At 56.3% G+C, this 23,033-nt stretch overlaps 1 protein-coding gene across 2 annotated transcripts; it reads left to right on the top strand.

The window, feature by feature from the left end:
- Positions 1-15,640: 15,640 nt before the first annotated feature.
- BOLA3 (bolA family member 3) lies at positions 15,641-22,064 on the top strand. Of its 2 annotated transcripts, none has more exons than XM_089666860.1 (4): positions 15,641-15,800; positions 16,617-16,740; positions 20,602-20,690; positions 21,910-22,064. In XM_089666860.1, the coding sequence occupies exons 1-4, from the start codon at positions 15,765-15,767 to the stop codon at positions 21,973-21,975; spliced, it is 315 nt and encodes a 104-aa protein (XP_089522986.1). In that variant the 5' UTR covers positions 15,641-15,764; the 3' UTR covers positions 21,976-22,064. The 2 variants fall into 2 exon arrangements, with proteins under 2 accessions (XP_089522986.1, XP_089522987.1); XM_089666861.1 differs by having other exon boundaries at positions 15,687-15,844.
- Positions 22,065-23,033: the final 969 nt, after the last annotated feature.

Below are 23,033 nucleotides of genomic sequence, written 5' to 3'. Positions count from 1 at the left end.
ATAAAAAGGAAAACCAGATAAAATACCGATATGAATACATTCTAGAATAAAAGCACGAACTTTAATGTAATAAAATAAAATGAAGAGGAATAGATAATAACAAAGATGACACATAATGGTAAATATAACAAATGGGGGCCAGGGGAACGAATGTGTACCATAAAAAACTCAGCGAGATCTGATGAAAGGAAACAAATGATACATATACATATATATACAAAAAACGTGGCAAAGACTAAACAAAGAGGTAACAACCTCAACAACAAAGGATCAATGATCCAAAAACTACCTCTATAAAGTACCCACCACTAAATGTAAAGAATCATCAAATGCTAAAAATCCCTAAACAGTTCAAATCAAATTCGATATTAAGTCCTTTGGGGGCCTGGGTTTGCATAGCAAACATCCACTTAGATTCGGCCTGGCTCAAGGACCGAATCTTATGGCTCCTCCTCCAATGGGGTTTATATTTCTCAATCCCCCAGAAGGTAAGTAATGCCGGGTCTCTATTATGTTGGGAGGTGAAATGTCTGGAGACGCTGAGTTTAATGTTTTGTAGCTGCTCTCTGAGCCGTTTCCATAGTGGCCTCTTCGTTCTGCCAATATATTGCAATCCACAACCACACTGAAGGGCGTAACCCCCCCCCCCCAATCTACAGGTAATAAAATCCTTGATTTGAAATTCAGAACCATTTGTATGCGAAGTGCAGAAAGTGTAGCAGAGGATCTTATGTTGGTGAAACAGGACAGAAGGTGCAAACAAGGATGAATCTGCACAGACACAGGGCCGCACTATGGAGGGCCACACAATGGGAGACCGCACTATGGAGGGCCACACAATGGGAGACCGCACTATGGAGGGCCGCACTATGGAGGGCCACACAATGGAGGGCCGCACTATGGAGGGCCACACAATGGGAGACCGCACTATGGAGGGCCACACAATGGGAGACCGCACTATGGAGGGCCGCACTATGGAGGGCCACACTATGGAGGGCCGCACTATGGAGGGCCACACAATGGGAGACCGCACTATGGAGGGCCACACAATGGGAGACCGCACTATGGGAGACCGCACTATGGAGGGCCACACAATGGGAGACCGCACTATGGAAGGCCACACAATGGGAGACCGCACTATGGAGGGCCACACAATGGGAGACCGCACTATGGAGGGCCGCACTATGGAGGGCCACACTATGGAGGGACACACAATGGGAGACCACACTATGGAAGGCCACACAATGGGAGACCGCACTATGGAGGGCCACACAATGGGAGACCGCACTATGGAGGGCCGCACTATGGAGGGCCGCACTATGGAGGGCCACACAATGGAGGGCCGCACTATGGAGGGCCACACAATGGGAGACCGCACTATGGAGGGCCACACAATGGGAGACCGCACTATGGAGGGCCGCACTATGGAGGGCCACACTATGGAGGGCCGCACTATGGAGGGCCACACAATGGGAGACCGCACTATGGAGGGCCACACAATGGGAGACCGCACTATGGGAGACCGCACTATGGAGGGCCACACAATGGGAGACCGCACTATGGAAGGCCACACAATGGGAGACCGCACTATGGAGGGCCACACAATGGGAGACCGCACTATGGAGGGCCGCACTATGGAGGGCCACACAATGGGAGACCACACTATGGAAGGCCACACAATGGGAGACCGCACTATGGAGGGCCACACAATGGGAGACCGCACTATGGAGGGCCGCACTATGGAGGGCCACACTATGGAGGGCCACACAATGGGAGACCGCACTATGGGAGACCGCACTATGGAGGGCCACACAATGGGAGACCGCACTATGGAGGGCCACACAATGGGAGACTGCACTATGGAGGGCCGCACTATGGAGGGCCACACTATGGAGGGCCGCACTATGGAGGGCCACACAATGGGAGACCGCACTATGGAGGGCCACACAATGGGAGACCGCACTATGGAGGGCCACACAATGGGAGACCGCACTATGGGAGACCGCACTATGGAGGGCCACACAATGGGAGACCGCACTATGGAGGGCCACACAATGGGAGACCGCACTATGGAGGGCCGCACTATGGAGGGCCACACTATGGAGGGCCGCACTATGGAGGGCCACACAATGGGAGACCGCACTATGGAGGGCCACACAATGGGAGACCACACTATGGAGGGCCGCACTATGGAGGGCCACACAATGGGAGACCGCACTATGGAGGGCCACACAATGGGAGACCGCACTATGGAGGGCCGCACTATGGAGGGCCACACAATGGGAGACCGCACTATGGAGGGCCACACTATGGAGGGCCACACAATGGGAGACCGCACTATGGAGGGCCGCACTATGGAGAGACGCACTATGGAGGGCCGCACTATGGAGGGCCACACAATGGGAGACCGCACTATGGAGGGCCGCACTATGGAGGGCCACACAATGGGAGACCGCACTATGGAGGGCCACACAATGGGAGACCGCACTATGGAGAGCCGCACTATGGAGGGCCACACTATGGAGGGACAGAAGTTACATACAAGGATGAATCTGCACAGACACACCATCAAGGAACATAAAGAAGAGGACCTCTGCACACCTGAGGGACACCATGTCACACAACCAGACCACACAATGGGAGACCGCACTATGGAGGGCCACACAATGGGAGACCGCACTATGGAGGGCCGCACTGTGGAGGGACGCACTATGGAGGGCCACACAATGGGAGACCACACTATGGAGGGCCGCACTATGGAGGGCTGCACTATGGAGGACCACACAATGGGAGACCGCACTATGGAGGGCCACACAATGGGAGACCGCACTATGGAGGGCCACACAATGGAAGACCGCACAATGGAGGGCCACACTATGGATGGCTGCACTATGGAGGGCCACACAATGGGAGACCGCACTATGGAGGGCCGCACTATGGAGGGCCACACAATGGGAGACTGCACTATGGAGGGCCGCACTATGGAGGGCCACACAATGGAGGGCCACACAATGGGAGACCTCGATGTTTTAGTTCTTAAAAGACATTTCAAATCTATTCAGGAAAGAAAAACTTTTGAACTCAGAATGATAATTGTATCTGACAGAAGAGATAACGGCCTGAATATGGACATCGGATTCCTCACTCATCATCCAACAGATGTATGACTATTAGCTGAAGCTTGACCCCCTCTGTGTGAGTGTAGTACCCCCCCTCCCCCCCCCCCGTGTGAGTGTAGTACCCCCCTCCCCCCCCTCTGTGTGAGTGTAGTACCCCCCCTCCCCCCCCCCGTGTGAGTGTAGTACCCCCCTCCCCCCCCTCTGTGTGAGTGTAGTACCCCCCTCCCCCCCCTCTGTGTGAGTGTAGTACCCCCCCCCCTCCCCCTCTGTGTGAGTGTAGTACCCTCCCCCCTCCCCCTGTGTGAGTGTAGTACCCCCCCTCCCCCCCCCTCTGTGTGAGTGTAGTACCCCCCCTCCCCCCCCCCGTGTGAGTGTAGTACCCCCCTCCCCCCCCCCCCTCTGTGTGAGTGTAGTACCCCCCTCCCCCCCCTCTGTGTGAGTGTAGTACCCCCCCCCCTCCCCCTCTGTGTGAGTGTAGTACCCCCCTCCCCCCCCTCTGTGTGAGTGTAGTACCCCCTCCCCCCCCTCTGTGTGAGTGTAGTACCCCCCTCCCCCCCCTCTGTGTGAGTGTAGTACCCCCCCCTCCCCCCCCCCTCTGTGTGAGTGTAGTACCCTCCCCCCTCCCCCTGTGTGAGTGTAGTACCCCCCCTCCCCCCTCCCTTTTGCTGTATCTTATCTCTAACCTCTTTTTTTTTTCTCATTCCTTCTAACGTTCTGCTGAAACCAGGGGCGGACTGACAACTCATGGGGCCCCCAGGCAATAGGGGATCATGGGGCCCCTGTGTCCTGGCCCACACTCAAACCACACCCAAAAAAGCCTATGAAAGGTACCAGGGGCATCTCATGGGGCCCCCTACTGACCCCGGGCCCTCGGGCAGTGCCCGGGTCCGCCCCTGGCTGAAACTTTGTGATTTGTATAGTACTGCTTAGACTTGAAGAAGGGACATTCCCCGAAAGCTTGTCCTCCAAATTGTATGTTAGCGCAAATAAACAAAGTATCACGGAAGGGACTCCATTGTTTGTATGTGAAGTAAAACCGGCTCATTTCTGACTCCTCCCAGCAGTGGCCCTACATGAGTTACGTCTTTTGCAGGGAAAAAACCTTTTGAGCCGAAAAAGGTCATTTGTTTCCCTGTCTTGGGGGGATCCAAAACATTTATAACCAGTTTAGGTCTCCATGAGGGTTCTGGTCTATACAGGAACCGAGGACTATGGGACAGTAACCCTCGTAGGGATCGGTCTGACAATAACCCTCGTAGGGATCGGTCTGACAATAACCCTCGTAGGGATCGGTCTGACAATAACCCTCGTAGGGATCAGTCTGACAATAACCCTTGTAGGGATCGGTCTGACAATAACCCTCGTAGGGATCAGTCTGACAATAACCCTTGTAGGGATCAGCCTGACAATAACCCTCGTAGGGATCGGTCTGACAATAACCCTCGTAGGGATCGGTCTGACAATAACCCTCGTAGGGATCAGTCTGCCACCTATAAGTGCTTCTTAAAAATCCTCTCCATTTTCTTATGATGCATATTAACCGCATGCCGCCCAGCCACTGTACATATACGGCGGCAGGCGGCACTCGCAGGCAAAACCACGTTTTAAAACGTATGTTTTGTAAACAAATAGGGGGCGCGCGTGAGACGCGCTGCCGCCCTATTTGTCCTGTGGATCACCGCCGCAGATGTCAGTTGCCGAGTCACAGCCACTCATTAGCGGCTATGTTCCGGCGATCGGTGGCAAACAGTGACAGACAGCACAGCTGCAGTAGCTGTGCTGTCTGTCACTTCCCTGTCAGCTCGAGGATGAGCTGATCGAGAAAGAAGAGTTTCTCTTTCTCGATCAGCGGTGTCCCGTCCAGCACACACCCCGCCCCGCCCCCTAGTAAAACACTCCCCCTCACACACCCCCGCCCCCTAGTAAAACACTCCCCCTCACACACCCCCGCCCTCTAGTAAAACACTCCCCCTCACACACCCCCGCCCTCTAGTAAAACACTCCCCCTCACACACCCCTGCCCTCTAGTAAAACACTCCCCCTCACACACCCTGCCCCCTAGTAAAACACTCCCCCTCACACACCCCGCCCCCTAGTAAAACACTCCCCCTCACACACCTCCGCCCCCTAGTAAAACACTCCCCCTCACACACCCCGCCCTCTAGTAAAACACTCCCCCTTACTCCTATAACCCTTCCCTGCTAAATAAAGTTAACCCCTTCCCCCCCAGTGCCATTAGTACAGTGTCAGTGGTTTTTTTTTTGCACTGATCACTGTATTAGTGTTTTTGGGGATGTCAGTGACCCCAAGTCAGTACCCCCCAATGTCAGAATGTCTGCCGCAGTCCCGCCATAAGTCGCTGATCGCCGCCATTATTAGTATAAAAAAACCCCTAAAAATCCCAGTATCTTTCCCGCCATTTATAAACGCTGTAACTTTCACGTAAACCAATTAATTTACACGTATTGGGTTTTTTTGTAGCAAAGACATGTCGCAGAATACATTTTGGCAGAATTTGATTTTTGCATTTTTTTTACTGGACATGTTTTATAGCAAAAAGTCCAAAATATTGTTTTTTTTTCCTCAAAATTGTCAGCCTTTTTTTTTTATAGCACAAAAAATAAAAACCGCACAGGCGATCAAATACCACCGAAAGAAAGCTCAATTTGTGGGGAAAAAAAGGATGTAAATAATTTCATTTATGTACCGTATTGCATGACCGCGCAATTGTCCGTTAAACTAGCGCAGCGCTGTATAGCAGAAAAATGGCGTAAATTGCAGTATCTCTCCCATAGTTTGTAGACACTATAACTTCACACAAAGCAATCAATATACACTTATTGGGATTTTTTTTACCAAAAACAAGGAGCAGAATACATTTTGGCCTAAATTTATAACTAATTTTGAGTTTACTAAATATTTTTTATAGCTGAAAGTAAAAAATATTGTTTTTCTTCAAAATTTTTGGCGTTTTTTTGTTTATAGCGTAAAAAATAAAAAGCGCACAGGTGATCAAATACCACCGAAAGAAAGCTTTATTTGTGTGAAAAAAAGGACGTAAATTTCGTTTGGGTGCAGCATTGCATGACCGCGCAATTATCAGTTGAATTAGTGCAGCGCCAAGTAGCAAAAAGAGGCGTGGTCATTAAGGGGGGTAAATCCTCGGGGGGGAGGGGTTAAATGATGGGTAGCTGATCCATTGTTTTCTCTCCTTTCATCTTCAATAAGCTTGTTACATTCCATCGCCCCAACACCCGGAATAACATTTTGGATAATATCTGATGGGTAACACTTATTAGTAAACCTCTCGCCTAGAGCAAAGCCTGTTCCATGAAACCTCTGAGTACATTTGCTCCTTAGTCGTACCAGCTGACCCTTCGGGATATTCAGCACCAATGGTGGGAAATGGCAGTTGTCAATAGGGAGATAACCATTCCTGTCAACAGATTTCAAATGGTTGGTTATGTGTTAGAGAAGACACTGGTAGCTTGTGATGAGGCAGAACACTGTTGTGTGGCTTAAGTTGCAAACATACAGAACACATGTCAGCAGACATCTTGGTTTTTGAAGAGAGGAAGAGAGAGAACCAACAAGTCTTACACATATGCACAACTGGTGACCTTAGTGTAGAGCGCCACCTACTGGTCAAGTGATATGAACACACAATACTATACAGTACATGCTGTTGTATCTCCAACAATAATAAGTCTTCGTGACTCTCTGCCTCCCTGCAAGTGAGATGGTTAAATCTACAAAATGAACGCTGACATCGCTGGATTCCCAGGAAAAGTGGATATTCCGGGAGTTTGCATCCAATTGGTTCAGAAAGCTGATGATCTGGGTTTCCTCCCCCCATATAATAATGACATCATCAATGTATCTCTTGTATAATTTCGGTCCTTCAGGAGGTTGGCTATAAACAGCATCTTCCTCCCATGGTGCCATGCAGAGATTGGCTACACTGGGGGCAATACCAGCCCCATAGCCACGCCTTTCACCGGACGAAAAAACTGCTTATCGTGCCAAAAATAATTGTGCCGTACACAAAGATCTAAGCGTTCCAAAATATATCTTCTCTGTGACCCCCGTAGATCCCCTAAGTCCCTCCAGCCCCACCCAGTGGCTTCCATGGCGTCTCGATGGCAGATAATAGTACGTCAGCCAAAGAAAGAGATTCAACGCGGAAGTCCTCCAATAGCCAAATCGGATGTTCAGTATCCTCACATATGATCCAGTTTTCTGAACTAATGGCTGCAAGAAAAAATCTACATACTGGCCCATCCCCCACAGATTGGACGCCCTTAACAGTGGGACGGCCTGGGGGGCATTGACTATCTTTATGAATTTTGGGTAAAGTATATATAATTGGTAACCGACAAGGATCTGGCACTAAAAATCTGGACTCCTTATTTAACCGCCTCCCGCCCGCCATATAGTCCAATGACGGGCGCAAGGCGGTTCTCTCGTTCTGGGAGGACATCATATGACGTCCTCCCGTTCTCATCGCGCATGCGCGGCTCAGGGAGTGCGCAGCATGACGATCGGTGGTGCACCGTGTCCCTCGGACACAGCGGATCACCGATCACGGAAAGTGCCGAAGATGTCGGCTCGGTCATGTGATCAGCTGTGTCCAATCACAGCTGATCACATGTAAAAAGGGAGATGCCGGTTATTGGCATTTCTCTCCTCTCGAGCTGTCACACTGACAGAGGAGAGGAGCGGAGAGCCGGTAATCAGCATTCCTCAGAGGGGACATCTACACTGATGATCTGTGTAGTCCCAGCAGCACCACCTGTCAGTGTCCATCAGTGCCAGCTATCAGTGCTCATCCATGCCACCTGCCAGTGCCCACCAGTGCCACATCAATGCCACATATCAGTGCCCATCTGAGCTGCCTTTCAGTGTCAGCCATCACTGCCAGTGAGTGCCACCTATCAATGCCAGTCAGTGTCACCTATCAGTGCCAATTATAAGTGCCAGTCAGTGCCGCCTAACAGTGCCACCTACCTGTGCCAACTATAAGTGCCAGTCAGTGCCGCCTACCAGTGTCATATATGAGTGTTGCCTTTCAGTGCCCATCAGTGCCACCTATCAGTGCCCATCAGTGCAGCCTCATTAGCGCACATCAGCGAAGGAGAAAAATAACTTATTTACAAAATTTTATAATAAAGACGAAGAAAAAACTTTTTTTTTTCAAAATTTACAGTGGTTTTTGGTTTAGTTGAGAAAAAATAAAATCCCCGAGGTGATTAAATACCACCGAAATAAAGCTCTGTCTGTCTCAAAAAAATGATAAATATTTCATATGGGTACAGTGTTGCATGACTGCGCAATTGTCATGCAAAGTGTGATAGCGCTGGCAGCTGGAAATTGGCCTGGGCAGGAAGGGGGTAGAAGTGCCCTGTAGGCAGGAAGGGGGTAGAAGTGTCCTGTAGGCAGGAAGGGGGTAGAAGTGTCCTGTAGACAGGAAGGGGGTAGAAGTGTCCTGTAGGCAGGAAGGGGGTAGAAGTGCCCTGTAGGCAGGAAGGGGGTAGAAGTGCCCTGTAGGCAGGAAGGGGGTAGAAGTGTCCGGTAGGCAGGAAGGGGGTAGAAGTGTCCTGTAGGCAGGAAGGGGGTAGAAGTGTCCGGTAGGCAGGAAGGGGGTAGAAGTGCCCTGTAGGCAGGAAGGGGGTAGAAGTGTCCTGTAGGCAGGAAGGGGGTAGAAGTGTCCTGTAGGCAGGAAGGGGGTAGAAGTGTCCTGTAGGCAGGAAGGGGGTAGAAGTGTCCTGTATGCAGGAAGGGGGTAGAAGTGTCCGGTAGGCAGGAAGGGGGTGACAGTGTCTGGTAGGCAGGAAGGGGGTAGAAGTGTCCGGTAGGCAGGAAGGGGGTAGAAGTGCCCTGTAGGCAGGAAGGGGGTAGAAGTGTCCGGTAGGCAGGAAGGGGGTGACAGTGTCTGGTAGGCAGGAAGGGGGTAGAAGTGTCCGGTAGGCAGGAAGGGGGTAGAAGTGCCCGGTAGGCAGGAAGGGGGTAGAAGTGTCCTGTAGGCAGGAAGGGGGTAGAAGTGCTCTGTAGGCAGGAAGGGGGTAGAAGTGTCCAGTAGGCAGGAAGGGGGTGACAGTGTCTGGTAGGCAGGAAGGGGGTAGAAGTGTCCGGTAGGCAGGAAGGGGGTAGAAGTGTCCGGTAGGCAGGAAGGGGGTAGAAGTGCCCTGTAGGCAGGAAGGGGGTAGAAGTGTCCGGTAGGCAGGAAGGGGGTGACAGTGTCTGGTAGGCAGGAAGGGGGTAGAAGTGTCCGTTAGGCAGGAAGGGGGTAGAAGTGTCCGGTAGGCAGGAAGGGGGTAGAAGTGTCCGGTAGGCAGGAAGGGGGTAGAAGTGCCCGGTAGGCAGGAAGGGGGTAGAAGTGTCCTGTAGGCAGGAAGGGGGTAGAAGTGCCCGGTAGGCAGGAAGGGGGTATAAGTGTCCTGTAGGCAGGAAGGGGGTAGAAGTGTCCTGTAGTCAGGAAGGGGGTGGCAGTGCCCAGTGGGCAGGAAGGCAGTAGAAGTGTCCGGTGGGCAAGAAGGGGGTAGAAGTGTCCGGTAGGCAGGAAGGGGGTAGAAGTGTCCGGTAGGCAGGAAGGGGGTAGAAGTATCCGGTAGGCAGGAAGGGGGTAGAAGTGCCCGGTAGGCAGGAAGGGGGTAGAAGTGTCCTGCAGGCAGGAAGGGGGTAGAAGTGCCGGGAATGGCAGGAAGGGGGTAGAAGTGCCCGGTAGGCAGGAAGGGGGTATAAGTGTCCTGTAGGCAGGAAGGGGGTAGAAGTGTCCTGTAGTCAGGAAGGGGGTGGCAGTGCCCGGTGGGCAGGAAGGCGGGATGTGATCGGTGGAGGGATGTGATCGGTGGACGGAGGGATGTGATCGGAGGACGGAGGGATGTGATCGGTGGAGGGAGGGATGTGATCGGTGGAGGGATGTGATCGGTGGAGGGATGTGATCGGTGGACGGAGGGATGTGATCGGAGGACGGAGGGATGTGATCGGTGGACGGAGGGATGTGATCGGTGGAGGGAGGGATGTGATCGGTGGAGGGATGTGATCGGTGGACGGAGGGATGTGATCGGTGGAGGGATGTGATCGGTGGACGGAGGGATGTGATCGGTGGACGGAGGGATGTGATCGATGGACGGAGGGATGTGATCGGTGGAGGGATGTGATCGGTGGACGGAGGGATGTGATCGGAGGACGGAGGGATGTGATCGGTGGAGGGAGGGATGTGATCGGTGGAGGGATGTGATCGGTGGAGGGAGGGATGTGATCGGTGGAGGGATGTGATCGGTGGACGGAGGGATGTGATCGGTGGAGGGATGTGATCGGTGGAGGAAGGGATGTGATCGGTGGAGGGATGTGATCGGTGGACGGAGGGATGTGATCGGAGGACGGAGGGATGTGATCGGTGGAGGGAGGGATGTGATCGGTGGAGGGATGTGATCGGTGGACGGAGGGATGTGATCGGTGGAGGGAGGGATGTGATCGGTGGAGGGATGTGATCGGAGGAGGGATGTGATCGGTGGACGGAGGGATGTGATCGGTGGACGGAGGGATGTGATCGGTGGAGGGAGGGCTGTGATCGGTGGACGGAGGGATGTGATCGGAGGAGGGATGTGATCGGTGGACGGAGGGATGTGATTGGTGGACGGAGGGATGTGATCGGAGGACGGAGGGATGTGATCGGTGGACGGAGGGATGTGATCGGTGGACGGAGGGCTGTGATCGGTGGACGGAGGGCTGTGATCGGTGGACGGAGGGATGTGATCGGTGGACGGAGGGCTGTGATCGGTGGACGGAGGGATGTGATCGGAGGACGGAGGGATGTGATCGGTGGAGGGATGTGATCGGTGGAGGGATGTGATCGGTGGAGGGATGTGATCGGTGGAGGGATGTGATCGGTGGACGGAGGGATGTGATCGGTGGAGGGATGTGATCGGTGGACGGAGGGATGTGATCGGTGGACGGAGGGATGTGATCGGTGGACGGAGGGATGTGATCGGTGGAGGGATGTGATCGGTGGAGGGATGTGATCGGTGGAGGGATGTGATCGGTGGACGGAGGGATGTGATCGGTGGAGGGATGTGATCGGTGGACGGAGGGATGTGATCGGTGGACGGAGGGATGTGATCGGTGGAGGGATGTGATCGGTGGACGGAGGGATGTGATCGGAGGACGGAGGGATGTGATCGGTGGAGGGAGGGATGTGATCGGTGGACGGAGGGATGTGATCGGTGGACGGAGGGATGTGATCGGTGGACGGAGGGATGTGATCGGAGGACGGAGGGATGTGATCGGTGGACAGAGGGATGTGATCGGTGGAGGGAGGGATGTGATCGGTGGAGGGATGTGATCGGAGGAGGGATGTGATCGGTGGACGGAGGGATGTGATCGGTGGAGGGATGTGATCGGAGGAGGGATGTGATCGGTGGACGGAGGGATGTGATCGGTGGAGGGAGGGATGTGATCGGTGGAGGGAGGGATGTGATCGGAGGACGGAGGGATGTGATCGGTGGACGGAGGGATGTGATCGGTGGAGGGATGTGATCGGTGGAGGGATGTGATCGGAGGACGGAGGGATGTGATCGGTGGACGGAGGGATGTGATTGGTGGAGGGATGTGATCGGTGGACGGAGGGATGTGATCGGAGGACGGAGGGATGTGATCGGTGGACGGAGGGATGTGATCGGTGGAGGGATGTGATCGGTGGACGGAGGGATGTGATCGGTGGAGGGATGTGATCGGTGGAGGGAGGGATGTGATCGGTGGAGGGATGTGATCGGTGGACGGAGGGATGTGATCGGAGGACGGAGGGATGTGATCGGTGGAGGGAGGGATGTGATCGGTGGAGGGATGTGATCGGTGGACAGAGGGATGTGATCGGTGGAGGGAGGGATGTGATCGGTGGAGGGATGTGATCGGAGGAGGGATGTGATCGGTGGACGGAGGGATGTGATCGGTGGACGGAGGGATGTGATCGGTGGACAGAGGGATGTGATCGGAGGACGGAGGGATGTGATCGGTGGAGGGAGGGATGTGATCGGAGGACGGAGGGATGTGATCGGTGGAGGGATGTGATCGGAGGATGGAGGGATGTGATCGGTGGAGGGATGTGATCGGTGGAGGGATGTGATCGGTGGAGGGAGGGATGTGATCGGTGGACGGAGGGATGTGATCGGTGGAGGGAGGGATGTGATCGGTGGAGGGAGGGATGTGATCGGAGGACGGAGGGATGTGATCGGTGGACGGAGGGATGTGATCGGTGGAGGGATGTGATCGGTGGAGGGATGTGATCGGAGGACGGAGGGATGTGATCGGTGGACGGAGGGATGTGATCGGTGGAGGGATGTGATCGGTGGACGGAGGGATGTGATCGGAGGACGGAGGGATGTGATCGGTGGACGGAGGGATGTGATCGGAGGACGGAGGGATGTGATCGGAGGACGGAGGGATGTGATCGGTGGAGGGATGTGATCAGTGGAGGGAGGGATGTGATCGGTGGAGGGAGGGATGTGATCGGTGGAGGGAGGGATGTGATCGGTGGAGGGATGTGATCGGTGGACGGAGGGATGTGATCGGTGGACGGAGGGATGTGATCGGTGGACGGAGGGATGTGATCGGTGGACGGAGGGATGTGATCGGTGGACGGAGGGATGTGATCGGTGGAGGGAGGGATGTGATCGGTGGACGGAGGGATGTGATCGGTGGAGGGAGGGATGTGATCGGTGGAGGGATGTGATCGGTGGACGGAGGGCTGTGATCGGTGGACGGAGGGATGTGATCGGAGGACGGAGGGATGTGATCGGTGGAGGGATGTGATCGGTGGACAGAGGGATGTGATCGGTGGAGGGATGTGATCGGAGAACGGAGGGATGTGATCGGTGAACGGAGGGATGTGATCGGAGGACGGAGGGATGTGATCGGTGGACGGAGGGATGTGATCGGTGGACGGAGGGCTGTGATCGGTGGACGGAGGGCTGTGATCGGTGGACGGAGGGATGTGATCGGTGGACGGAGGGCTGTGATCGGTGGACGGAGGGATGTGATCGGAGGACGGAGGGATGTGATCGGAGGACGGAGGGATGTGATCGGTGGAGGGATGTGATCGGTGGAGGGATGTGATCGGAGGATGGAGGGATGTGATCGGTGGACGGAGGGATGTGATCGGTGGAGGGAGGGATGTGATCGGTGGAGGGATGTGATCGGAGGAGGGATGTGATCGGTGGACGGAGGGATGTGATCGGTGGAGGGATGTGATCGGAGGAGGGATGTGATCGGTGGACGGAGGGATGTGATCGGTGGAGGGAGGGATGTGATCGGTGGAGGGATGTGATCGGTGGACGGAGGGATGTGATCGGTGGAGGGATGTGATCGGTGGACGAAGGGATGTGATCGGTGGACGGAGGGATGTGATCGGTGGAGGGATGTGATCGGTGGACGGAGGGATGTGATCGGTGGAGGGATGTGAACGGTGGAGGGATGTGATCGGTGGACGGAGGGATGTGATCGGAGGAGGGATGTGATCGGTGGACGGAGGGATGTGATCGGTGGAGGGATGTGATCGGTGGACGGAGGGATGTGATCGGAGGACGGAGGGATGTGATCGGTGGAGGGAGGGATGTGATCGGTGGACGGAGGGATGTGATCGGTGGACGGAGGGATGTGATCGGTGGACGGAGGGATGTGATCGGAGGACGGAGGGATGTGATCGGTGGAGGGAGGGATGTGATCGGTGGAGGGAGGGATGTGATCGGTGGAGGGAGGGATGTGATCGGTGGAGGGATGTGATCGGTGGACGGAGGGATGTGATCGGTGGAGGGAGGGATGTGATCGGTGGAGGGAGGGATGTGATCGGTGGAGGGATGTGATCGGTGGACGGAGGGATGTGATCGGTGGAGGGATGTGATCGGAGGAGGGATGTGATCGGTGGACGGAGGGATGTGATCGGTGGAGGGAGGGATGTGATCGGTGGAGGGAGGGATGTGATCGGTGGAGGGATGTGATCGGTGGACGGAGGGATGTGATCGGTGGAGGGATGTGATCGGTGGACGGAGGGATGTGATCGGTGGAGGGATGTGATCGGTGGACGGAGGGATGTGATCGGAGGACGGAGGGATGTGATCGGTGGAGGGATGTGATCGGTGGAGGGAGGGATGTGATCGGTGGAGGGATGTGATCGGAGGAGGGATGTGATCAGTGGACGGAGGGATGTGATCGGTGGACGGAGGGATGTGATCGGAGGACGGAGGAATGTGATCGGTGGAGGGAGGGATGTGATCGGAGGACGGAGGGATGTGATCGGTGGAGGGATGTGATCGGAGGACGGAGGGATGTGATCGGTGGAGGGATGTGATCGGAGGACGGAGGGATGTGATCGGTGGAGGGATGTGATCGGTGGAGGGATGTGATCGGTGGAGGGAGGGATGTGATCGGTGGAACGGAGGGCTGTGATCGGTGGACGGAGGGCTGTGATTGGAGGACGGAGGGCTGTGATCGGTGGACGGGGGGCTGTGATCGGTGGACGGAGGGATGTCATCGGTGGACGGAGGGCTGTGATCGGTGGACGGAGGGCTGTGATTGGAGGACGGAGGGCTGTGATCGGTGGACGGGGGGCTGTGATCGGTGGACGGGGGGCTGTGATCGGTGGACGGGGGGCTGTGATCGGTGGACGGGGGCTGTGATCGGTGGACGGAGGGCTGTGATCGGTGGACGGAGGGATGTGATCGGTGGACGGAGGGATGTGATCGGTGGACGGCGGGCTGTGATCGGTGGACGGCGGGCTGTGATCGGTGGACGGGGGGCTGTGATCGGTGGACGGGGGGGCTGTGATCGGTGGACGGGGGGCTGTGATCGGTGGACGGGGGGCTGTGATCGGTGGGCGGAGGGATGTGATCGGTGGATGGAGGGCTCTGTATATATATATCAAGTCTCTCTATATCTCTTATATTTGATAAGAATGATGACTAGAAGGGGGCGGGGTTCTCTCTGCCATCAGGTCGCTTTGATTGGAGAACAGAATCCGGAGTGGGAGGAGAGGACGATCTTACTTTCCTTTGAACAAGTGTCACTTTATTTACAATGAACACTCCTCCATACAATGCATTTGCCGGGTGATTGGAGCCCTCAGGCTGACAGTCCAGATTAAGGGTTTGAATTTGAAGTTATTTGTAGCTAAGGCGGGAAAATGTTGAATCCCCGCCCCCTCCCCGCCTCACGCGGGTGGATAAGGGTGACCTGCAGGCCGCCATTTTTTATGAATTTTAGTCTTACAACCAACCAATGGCTGCTGAATGGAGCTCCACTCTACTGGAAACATGTGACCTCCACTCCAAATTAAGTTCTTTTCATAGCAATGAGGGGTGTGGCCGCAGACTGGAGCTCCGTTTTCGACAGGAAGCACGTGACTTCCATTTTTTTAAAGAAAAAGTAGAGTGGAGGTCACATGTTTCCTGTAGAATATGGAGCTCCATTGTGCGGCCACACCCCCCTCGTACAATTAGAATATCAATCATCAGGAAAGACGAAATCTAAGTTCCTGGTAGGAGGTTTTCCCGGAACAAAGATGGCCGCCGTGCCCTCAAAGACGTTATAAGTTTGCGACTCACCTAGCTGTGTATATGGCGGCCGAGTGCTGACATTGAAGCGAGAACTGCGATGTGGGCGGTCGCACAGCTGATGGCGAGGACCCGGGTGAGGAGGAGGGGCTCGATGTGGCCCCTTAGGGACCCATGGAGGTAGTCTGGGTGTTGGAGCTCCAAATACCTCATCTCTGGTCATCCCCTGTACTGTGTCCGCTGTCTCTTGCCGACCCCTGTGCCGCGTCCGCAGTCTCTGGCCGTCCCCTGTGCCGCGTCCGCTGTCTCTGGCCGACCCCTGTGCCGCGTCCGCAGTCTCTGGCCGTCCCCTGTGCCGCGTCCGCAGTCTCTGGCCGTCCCCTGTGCCGCGTCCGCAGTCTCTGGCCGTCCCCTGTGCCGCGTCCGCAGTCTCTGGCCGTCCCCTGTGCCGCGTCCGCAGTCTCTGGCCGTCCCCTGTGCCGCGTCCGCAGTCTCTGGCCGTCCCCTGTGCCGCGTCCGCAGTCTCTGGCCGTCCCTGTGCCGCGTCCGCAGTCTCTGGCCGTCCCCTGTGCCGCGTCCGCAGTCTCTGGCCGTCCCCTGTGCAGCGTGTCGTCCGCCGTCTCTGACCGTCCCCTGCAGCGTGTCCGTCCGCCGTCTCTGACCGTCCCCTGCAGCGTGTCGTCCGCCGTCTCTGACCGTCCCCTGCAGCGTGTCGTCCGCCGTCTCTGGCCGTCCCCTGTGCAGCGTGTCGTCCGCCGTCTCTGACCGTCCCCTGCAGCGTGTCGTCCGCCGTCTCTGGCCGTCCCCTGTAGCGTGTCGTCCGCCGTCTCTGGCCGTCCCCTGCAGCGTGTCGTCCGCCGTCTCTGGCCGTCCACTGTACCCTGGCCGCAGTCTTTGGTTGTATGGGGGGGGCACAATACACACACCAATCGTTCTCTGTGATCTCTTGCAGACCTGTGTCCTGTGCCGGGTGAGCCGATCGTTATCGGGGAGGACGGAGGGGGAGCAGAGGATCACACAGGTGCTGAAGGACAGATTCCCTCAGGCCTCTCACCTTCGTGTTGTGGATATCTCGGGTAACTGATGAAATTTTATAAAAAGAACAAACAAGCCCCCCCCCCCCCCCCATTCTCCCATTGTTCCACAATAATGGGGGATCTTGGGGAGGTGGGGGGGGGAATAATTGGGGATCTGTGTGCTGTACTCGGGCCACACAACAATGACCTCCTTATTTACCCTCTGACGTGGGGGGATCCTACTCACATGAATCGGTGTGACCTCTGACCTGTGGGGGGGGGGAATCCTGCTCACATGAAGCGCTGTGACCTCTGACCTGTGGGGGGTTCGTGGTCACATGAATTGGTGTGACCTGGGGGGGAAGAGTTCGTGGTCACATGAATTTGTGTGACCTCTGACCTGTGGGGGGGGGGGGTTCGTGGTCACATGAATTTGTGACCTCTGACCTGTGGGGGGGTTCGTGGTCACATGAATCGGTGTGACCTCTGACCTGGGGGGGGTTCGTGGTCACATGATTTGGTGTGACCTCTGACCTGTGGGGGGGTTCGTGGTCACATGAATCGGTGTGACCTGTGGGGGGGGGGGGAATCCTGCTCACATGAAGCGCTGTGACCTCTGACCTGTGGGGGATTCGTGGTCACATGAATTGGTGTGACCTGGGGGGGGAGTTCGTGGTCACATTAATCGGTGTGACCTCTGACCTGGGGGGGGAGTTCGTGGTCACATTAATCGGTGTGACCTCTGACCTGTGGGGGGGGTTCGTGGTCACATGAATCGGTGTGACCTCTGACCTGTGGGGGGGGTTCGTGGTCACATGAATCGGTGTGACCTCTGACCTGGGGGGGGGGGGTTCGTGGTCACATGAATCGGTGTGACCTCTGACCTGGGGGGGGGGTTCGTGGTCACATGAATCGGTGTGACCTCTGACCTGGGGGGGAGGGTTCGTGGTCACATGAATTGGTGTGACCTCTGACCTGTGGGGGGGGGAGGGTTCGTGGTCACATGAATCGGTGTGACCTCTGACCTGTGGGGGGGGATCCTGTTCACATGAATCGGTGTGACCTCTGACCTGTGGGGGGGGGTTCGTGGTCACATGAATCGGTGTGACCTCTGACCTGTGGGGGGGTGGTTCGTGGTCACATGAATCGGTGTGACCTCTGACCTGTTGGGGGGGTGGTTCGTGGTCACATGAATCGGTGTGACCTCTGACCTGTGGGGGGGATCCTGTTCACATGAATCGGTGTGACCTCTGACCTGTGGGGGGGATCCTGTTCACATGAATCGGTGTGACCTCTGACCTGTGGGGGGGTTCGTGGTCACATGAATCGGTGTGACCTCTGACCTGTGGGGGGGATCCTGTTCACATGAATCGGTGTGACCTCTGACCTGTGGGGGGGGTTCGTGGTCACATGAATCGGTGTGACCTGTGGGGGGTTCGTGGTCACATGAATCGGTGTGACCTCTGACCTGTGGGGGGGATCCTGTTCACATGAATCGGTGTGACCTCTGACCTGTGGGGGGGTTCGTGGTCACATGAATCGGTGTGACCTCTGACCTGTGGGGGGGTTCGTGGTCACATGAATCGGTGTGACCTCTGACCTGTGGGGGGGGTTCGTGGTCACATGAATCGGTGTGACCTCTGACCTGTGGGGGGGGTTCGTGGTCACATGAATCGGTGTGACCTCTGACCTGTGGGGGGGATCCTGTTCACATGAATCGGTGAGACCTCTGACCTGTGGGGGGGGGGGGGGATCCTGTTCACATGAATCGGTGAGACCTCTGACCTGTGGGGGGGGGGGGGGGTTCGTGGTCACATGAATCGGTGTGACCTCTGACCTGTGGGGGGGGGTTCGTGGTCACATGAATCGGTGTGACCTCTGACCTGTGGGGGCGATCCTGTTCACATGAATCGGTGTGACCTCTGACCTGTGGGGGGGATCCTGTTCACATGAATCGGTGTGACCTCTGACCTGTTGGGGGGGGTTCGTGGTCACATGAATCGGTGTGACCTCTGACCTGTGGGGGGGGGGGTTCGTGGTCACATGAATCGGTGTGACCTGTGGGGGGTTCGTGGTCACATGAATCGGTGTGACCTCTGACCTGTGGGGGGGATCCTGTTCACATGAATCGGTGTGACCTCTGACCTGTGGGGGGGGGGGGGTTCGTGGTCACATGAATCGGTGTGACCTCTGACCTGTGGGGGGGGATCCTGTTCACATGAATCGGTGTGACCTCTGACCTGTGGGGGGGGGGGTTCGTGGTCACATGAATCGGTGTGACCTCTGACCTGTGGGGGGGTTCGTGGTCACATAAATCGGTGTGACCTCTGACCTGTGGGGGGGGGGTTCGTGGTCACATGAATCGGTGTGACCTCCGACCTGTGGGGGGATCCTGTTCACATGAATCGGTGTGACCTCTGACCTGTGGGGGGATCCTGTTCACATGAATCGGTGTGACCTCTGACCTGTGGGGGGGATCCTGTTCACATGAATCGGTGAGACCTCTGACCTGTGGGGGGGGTTCGTGGTCACATGAATCGGTGTGACCTCTGACCTGTGGGGGGGATCCTGTTCACATGAATCGGTGTGACCTCTGACCTGGTGGGGGGGATCCTGTTCACATGAATCGGTGTGACCTCTGACCTGTTGGGGGGGGGGGTTCGTGGTCACATGAATCGGTGTGACCTCTGACCTGTGGGGGGGATCCTGTTCACATGAATCGGTGTGACCTCTGACCTGTGGGGGGGATCCTGTTCACATGAATCGGTGTGACCTCTGACCTGTGGGGAGGGGGGGGGGGTTCGTGGTCACATGAATCGGTGTGACCTCTGACCTGTGGGGGGTGTTCGTGGTCACATGAATCGGTGTGACCTCTGACCTGTGGGGGGGATCCTGTTCACATGAATCGGTGTGACCTCTGACCTGTGGGGGGGGATCCTGTTCACATGAATCGGTGTGACCTCTGACCTGTGGGGGGGATCCTGTTCACATGAATCGGTGTGACCTCTGACCTGTGGGGAGGGGGGGGGGTTCGTGGTCACATGAATCGGTGTGACCTCTGACCTGTGGGGGGTGTTCGTGGTCACATGAATCGGTGTGACCTCTGACCTGTGGGGGGGATCCTGTTCACATGAATCGGTGTGACCTCTGACCTGTGGGGGGGATCCTGTTCACATGAATCGGTGTGACCTCTGACCTGTGGGGGGGATCCTGTTCACATGAATCGGTGTGACCTCTGACCTGTGGGGGTGTTCGTGGTCACATGAATCGGTGTGACCTCTGACCTGTGGGGGGATCCTGTTCACATGAATCGGTGTGACCTCTGACCTGTGGGGGGATCCTGTTCACCCCCACTCCATGTTTGTGGTCAGCCTACTATAGAGCTTGAAGGGGGACTCCAGCCCAGCTTTCCTGTCTTCTCTCAGGAGGCGGGACTGGGAGATCTGCGCTCGGATTCTCGCCTATGTGATTGGTTCGGGAGCAGAGTGAGCGCAGCTCAGGCCCAAAGCCAAACATTTGTGTGGATAGTGTGGGGGAGGGGTAGAACCTCTGTATTATCACTGCCTGTGCCCTCCCTTGGGGTCATAGAGACAGGAAGTGATGGGAAATCCTTCCTGTGGGGTCAGCGATGGCGACAAGAACCGTCTCTTCCTAGGAGAGCGTGGAACGTCCTCTACAATCAGTCACCTGATCTAGGCAGCCGTGGTAGTGGGGGGAGGGGAGACGTTCTACCTGACCAGCCCGACACCACATGGCTCATTCTAGAACATTCTGTGACACTATTTTGGGCTGATAGGATAAGAGACAAGCCCCTCCCCCCCTGGAGAGGATGAGACTCCTCCCCTAGGAGAGGCATGCCCCTCCTAATGTACTATTTTGTTAGTCACTCCCATCGATGGCCCCTCCCATTTCTTCGTCCAGGAGGCTGCGGGTCGATGTATGAGATCCATGTGGAGTCTGAAGAGTTCCGAGAGAAGCGAACCGTCCAGCAACATCAGATGGTGAACGAGGTGAGTGCCGGATTGTGACCACTGGGGTCTCCCCGAGCACAACTTGTATGATGGGGGGGCCTGGGCTCACCTTCTGGAGGTTGGGGGGGAGGGGACTGGGCTCACCTTCTGGAGGTTGGGGGGGAGGGGACTGGGCTCACCTTCTGGAGGTGGGGAGGGGGGGGGGGGAGAGGACTGGGCTCACCTTCTGGAGGTGGGGGGGGGGGGGAGAGGACTGGGCTCACCTTCTGGGGGGACTGGGCTCACCTTCTGGAGGTGGGGGGGGGTTTCCTATCAGGTGACCCCTTAAAGATTACACACATCCTGATCCGGCGGGGGTTCACCCTTTTACCTGCGGGGCGTTCATCTTGGGGGAGGGGTGGAATTAACAAATCTGGGGAAGTTGTGCCTGGCAACCAATCGGCTTCTAGTTTTCACTGTCAAACAAGCTGAAGCTAGAAGCTGATTGGTTGGCAGGCACAAGACTGCGGAGGGGGGATTTACTAAGGCTCATTTCTTGCCTTCTGTGGGGATGGGGGTATGTGTCCCCTCTATGTGGCCCCCTTTGGGGGGTGGGGGTATTGTGTCCCCTTTTTGGGGGATGGGGGGGAGAGCCGTAGAGACTGCTGGGGGGAGCCGTAGAGACTGCTGGGGGGAGCCGTAGAGACTGCTGGGGGGAGCCGTAGAGACTGCTGGGGGATGGGGGGCTGGAGGTACTGCTGGGGGATGTCGGGTGGGGCTGGAGGTACTGCTGGGGGATATCGGGTGGGGCTGGAGGTACGGCTGGGGGGGCTGGAGGTACGGCTGGGGGATGGGGGGCTGGAGGTACGGCTGGGGGATGGGGGGGCTGGAGGTACTGCTGGGGGATATCGGGCGGGGCTGGAGGTACTGCTGGGGGGTGGGGAGCCGTAGCTACTGCTGGGGGATGTCGGGCGGGGCTGGAGGTACTGCTGGGGGGTGGGGGGCTGGAGGTACTGCTGGGGGATGGGGGGCTGGAGGTACTGCTGGGGGATGTCGGGGGGGGCTGGAGGTACTGCTGGGGGGTGGGGGGCTGGAGGTACTGCTGGGGGATGGGGGGCTGGAGGTACTGCTGGGGGATGCTGTGCGTCGGGGCCAACAACGCTGCTGTAGTATAAGCTGTGGGTGTGGTCAGACAGAAGTGATGTCACCAATGATGGGTGGTCAGCTGTGGCCCCTCCCATGGTCCTCCATCCATGAATGTTCTCATTTCCTCTTTCAGGCCCTACAGGAGGAGATAAAGTCGATGCACGGCCTGAGGATCTTCACCTCTGTCCCCAGCCAATGAAAAGAGACTTGCTAGGACCCTCCCACCACCGGTACTGGATGCTGCGACTTCCTGTATTCCTATATTCTAATAAATCCCGATGAACGCGATGGGCGGAGTCAGCTTATTATTCTTCGCTAACTGCTGCAAAGTGACAGTTGTGGTCACATGACGTCGTCCATTCCGGGGTTTCCCCAGGAAAGAAGTGTCCCTGGCCATGGCAGTAGGGGCCGGATTCCCCTTCCCACCCCCCAGAGGATCACTGGAGGACTGCTGGATCCGAGGAGGAGGAGACCTGTGAATCCAGCCAATGGCATGAAAGGTGAGTTTGTCATGTGAAGACCTCGCAGCTGGGACCGGTCAGAGTTTGATCTGTGTGTGGGCAGGTTGGTTGTATCTACAAATCCACTTCTGTACAACCAGCCCGACGGATTATCTCTGCATGATCTGTGCTGCCGGCCTATCCAGCGATGCCGATCCGTGTATTCCACAGAGATCTGGGCTTAGGTCTCCGAGGTGGACAGAGAACCACAGGAAGAAGGGGGGGTCACCCCAATACTGATCACAGGGTATGGAGGAGTCACCCCCAATACTGATCACGGGGTATGGGGGGGTCACCCCAATACTGATCACAGGAAGAAGGGGGGGGTCACCCCAATACTGATAGGGAGAAGTGTTGTCACCCCAATACTGATCACGGTATGGGGGAGTCACCCCAATACTGATCACAGGAAGAAGGGGGGGTCACCCTAATACTGATCATAGGAAGAAGGGGGGGTCACCCTAATACTGATCATAGGAAGAAGGGGGTCACCCCAATACTTATCACGGGGTATGGGGGGTCACCCCAATACTTATCACGGGGTATGGGGGGGTCACCCCAATACTCATCACGGGGTATGGGGGGTCACACCAATACTGATCACGGGGTATGGGGGGGTCACACCAATACTGATCACGGGGTATGGGGGGGTCACACCAATACTGATCACGGGGTATGGGGGGGTCACACCAATACTGATCACAGGAAGAAGGGGGGGTCACCCTAATACTGATCATAGGAAGAAGGGGGGGTCACC

Source organism: Staurois parvus, unplaced genomic scaffold (assembly GCF_062004578.1).
Source record: "Staurois parvus isolate SC_StPar_1 unplaced genomic scaffold, SC_StPar_1.0 ptg002873l, whole genome shotgun sequence".
Taxonomy (NCBI): Eukaryota; Metazoa; Chordata; class Amphibia; order Anura; family Ranidae; genus Staurois; species Staurois parvus.
The sequence above is the reverse complement of the archived record's forward strand: the minus strand, read 5'-3'. Positions and strand labels throughout refer to the sequence as shown.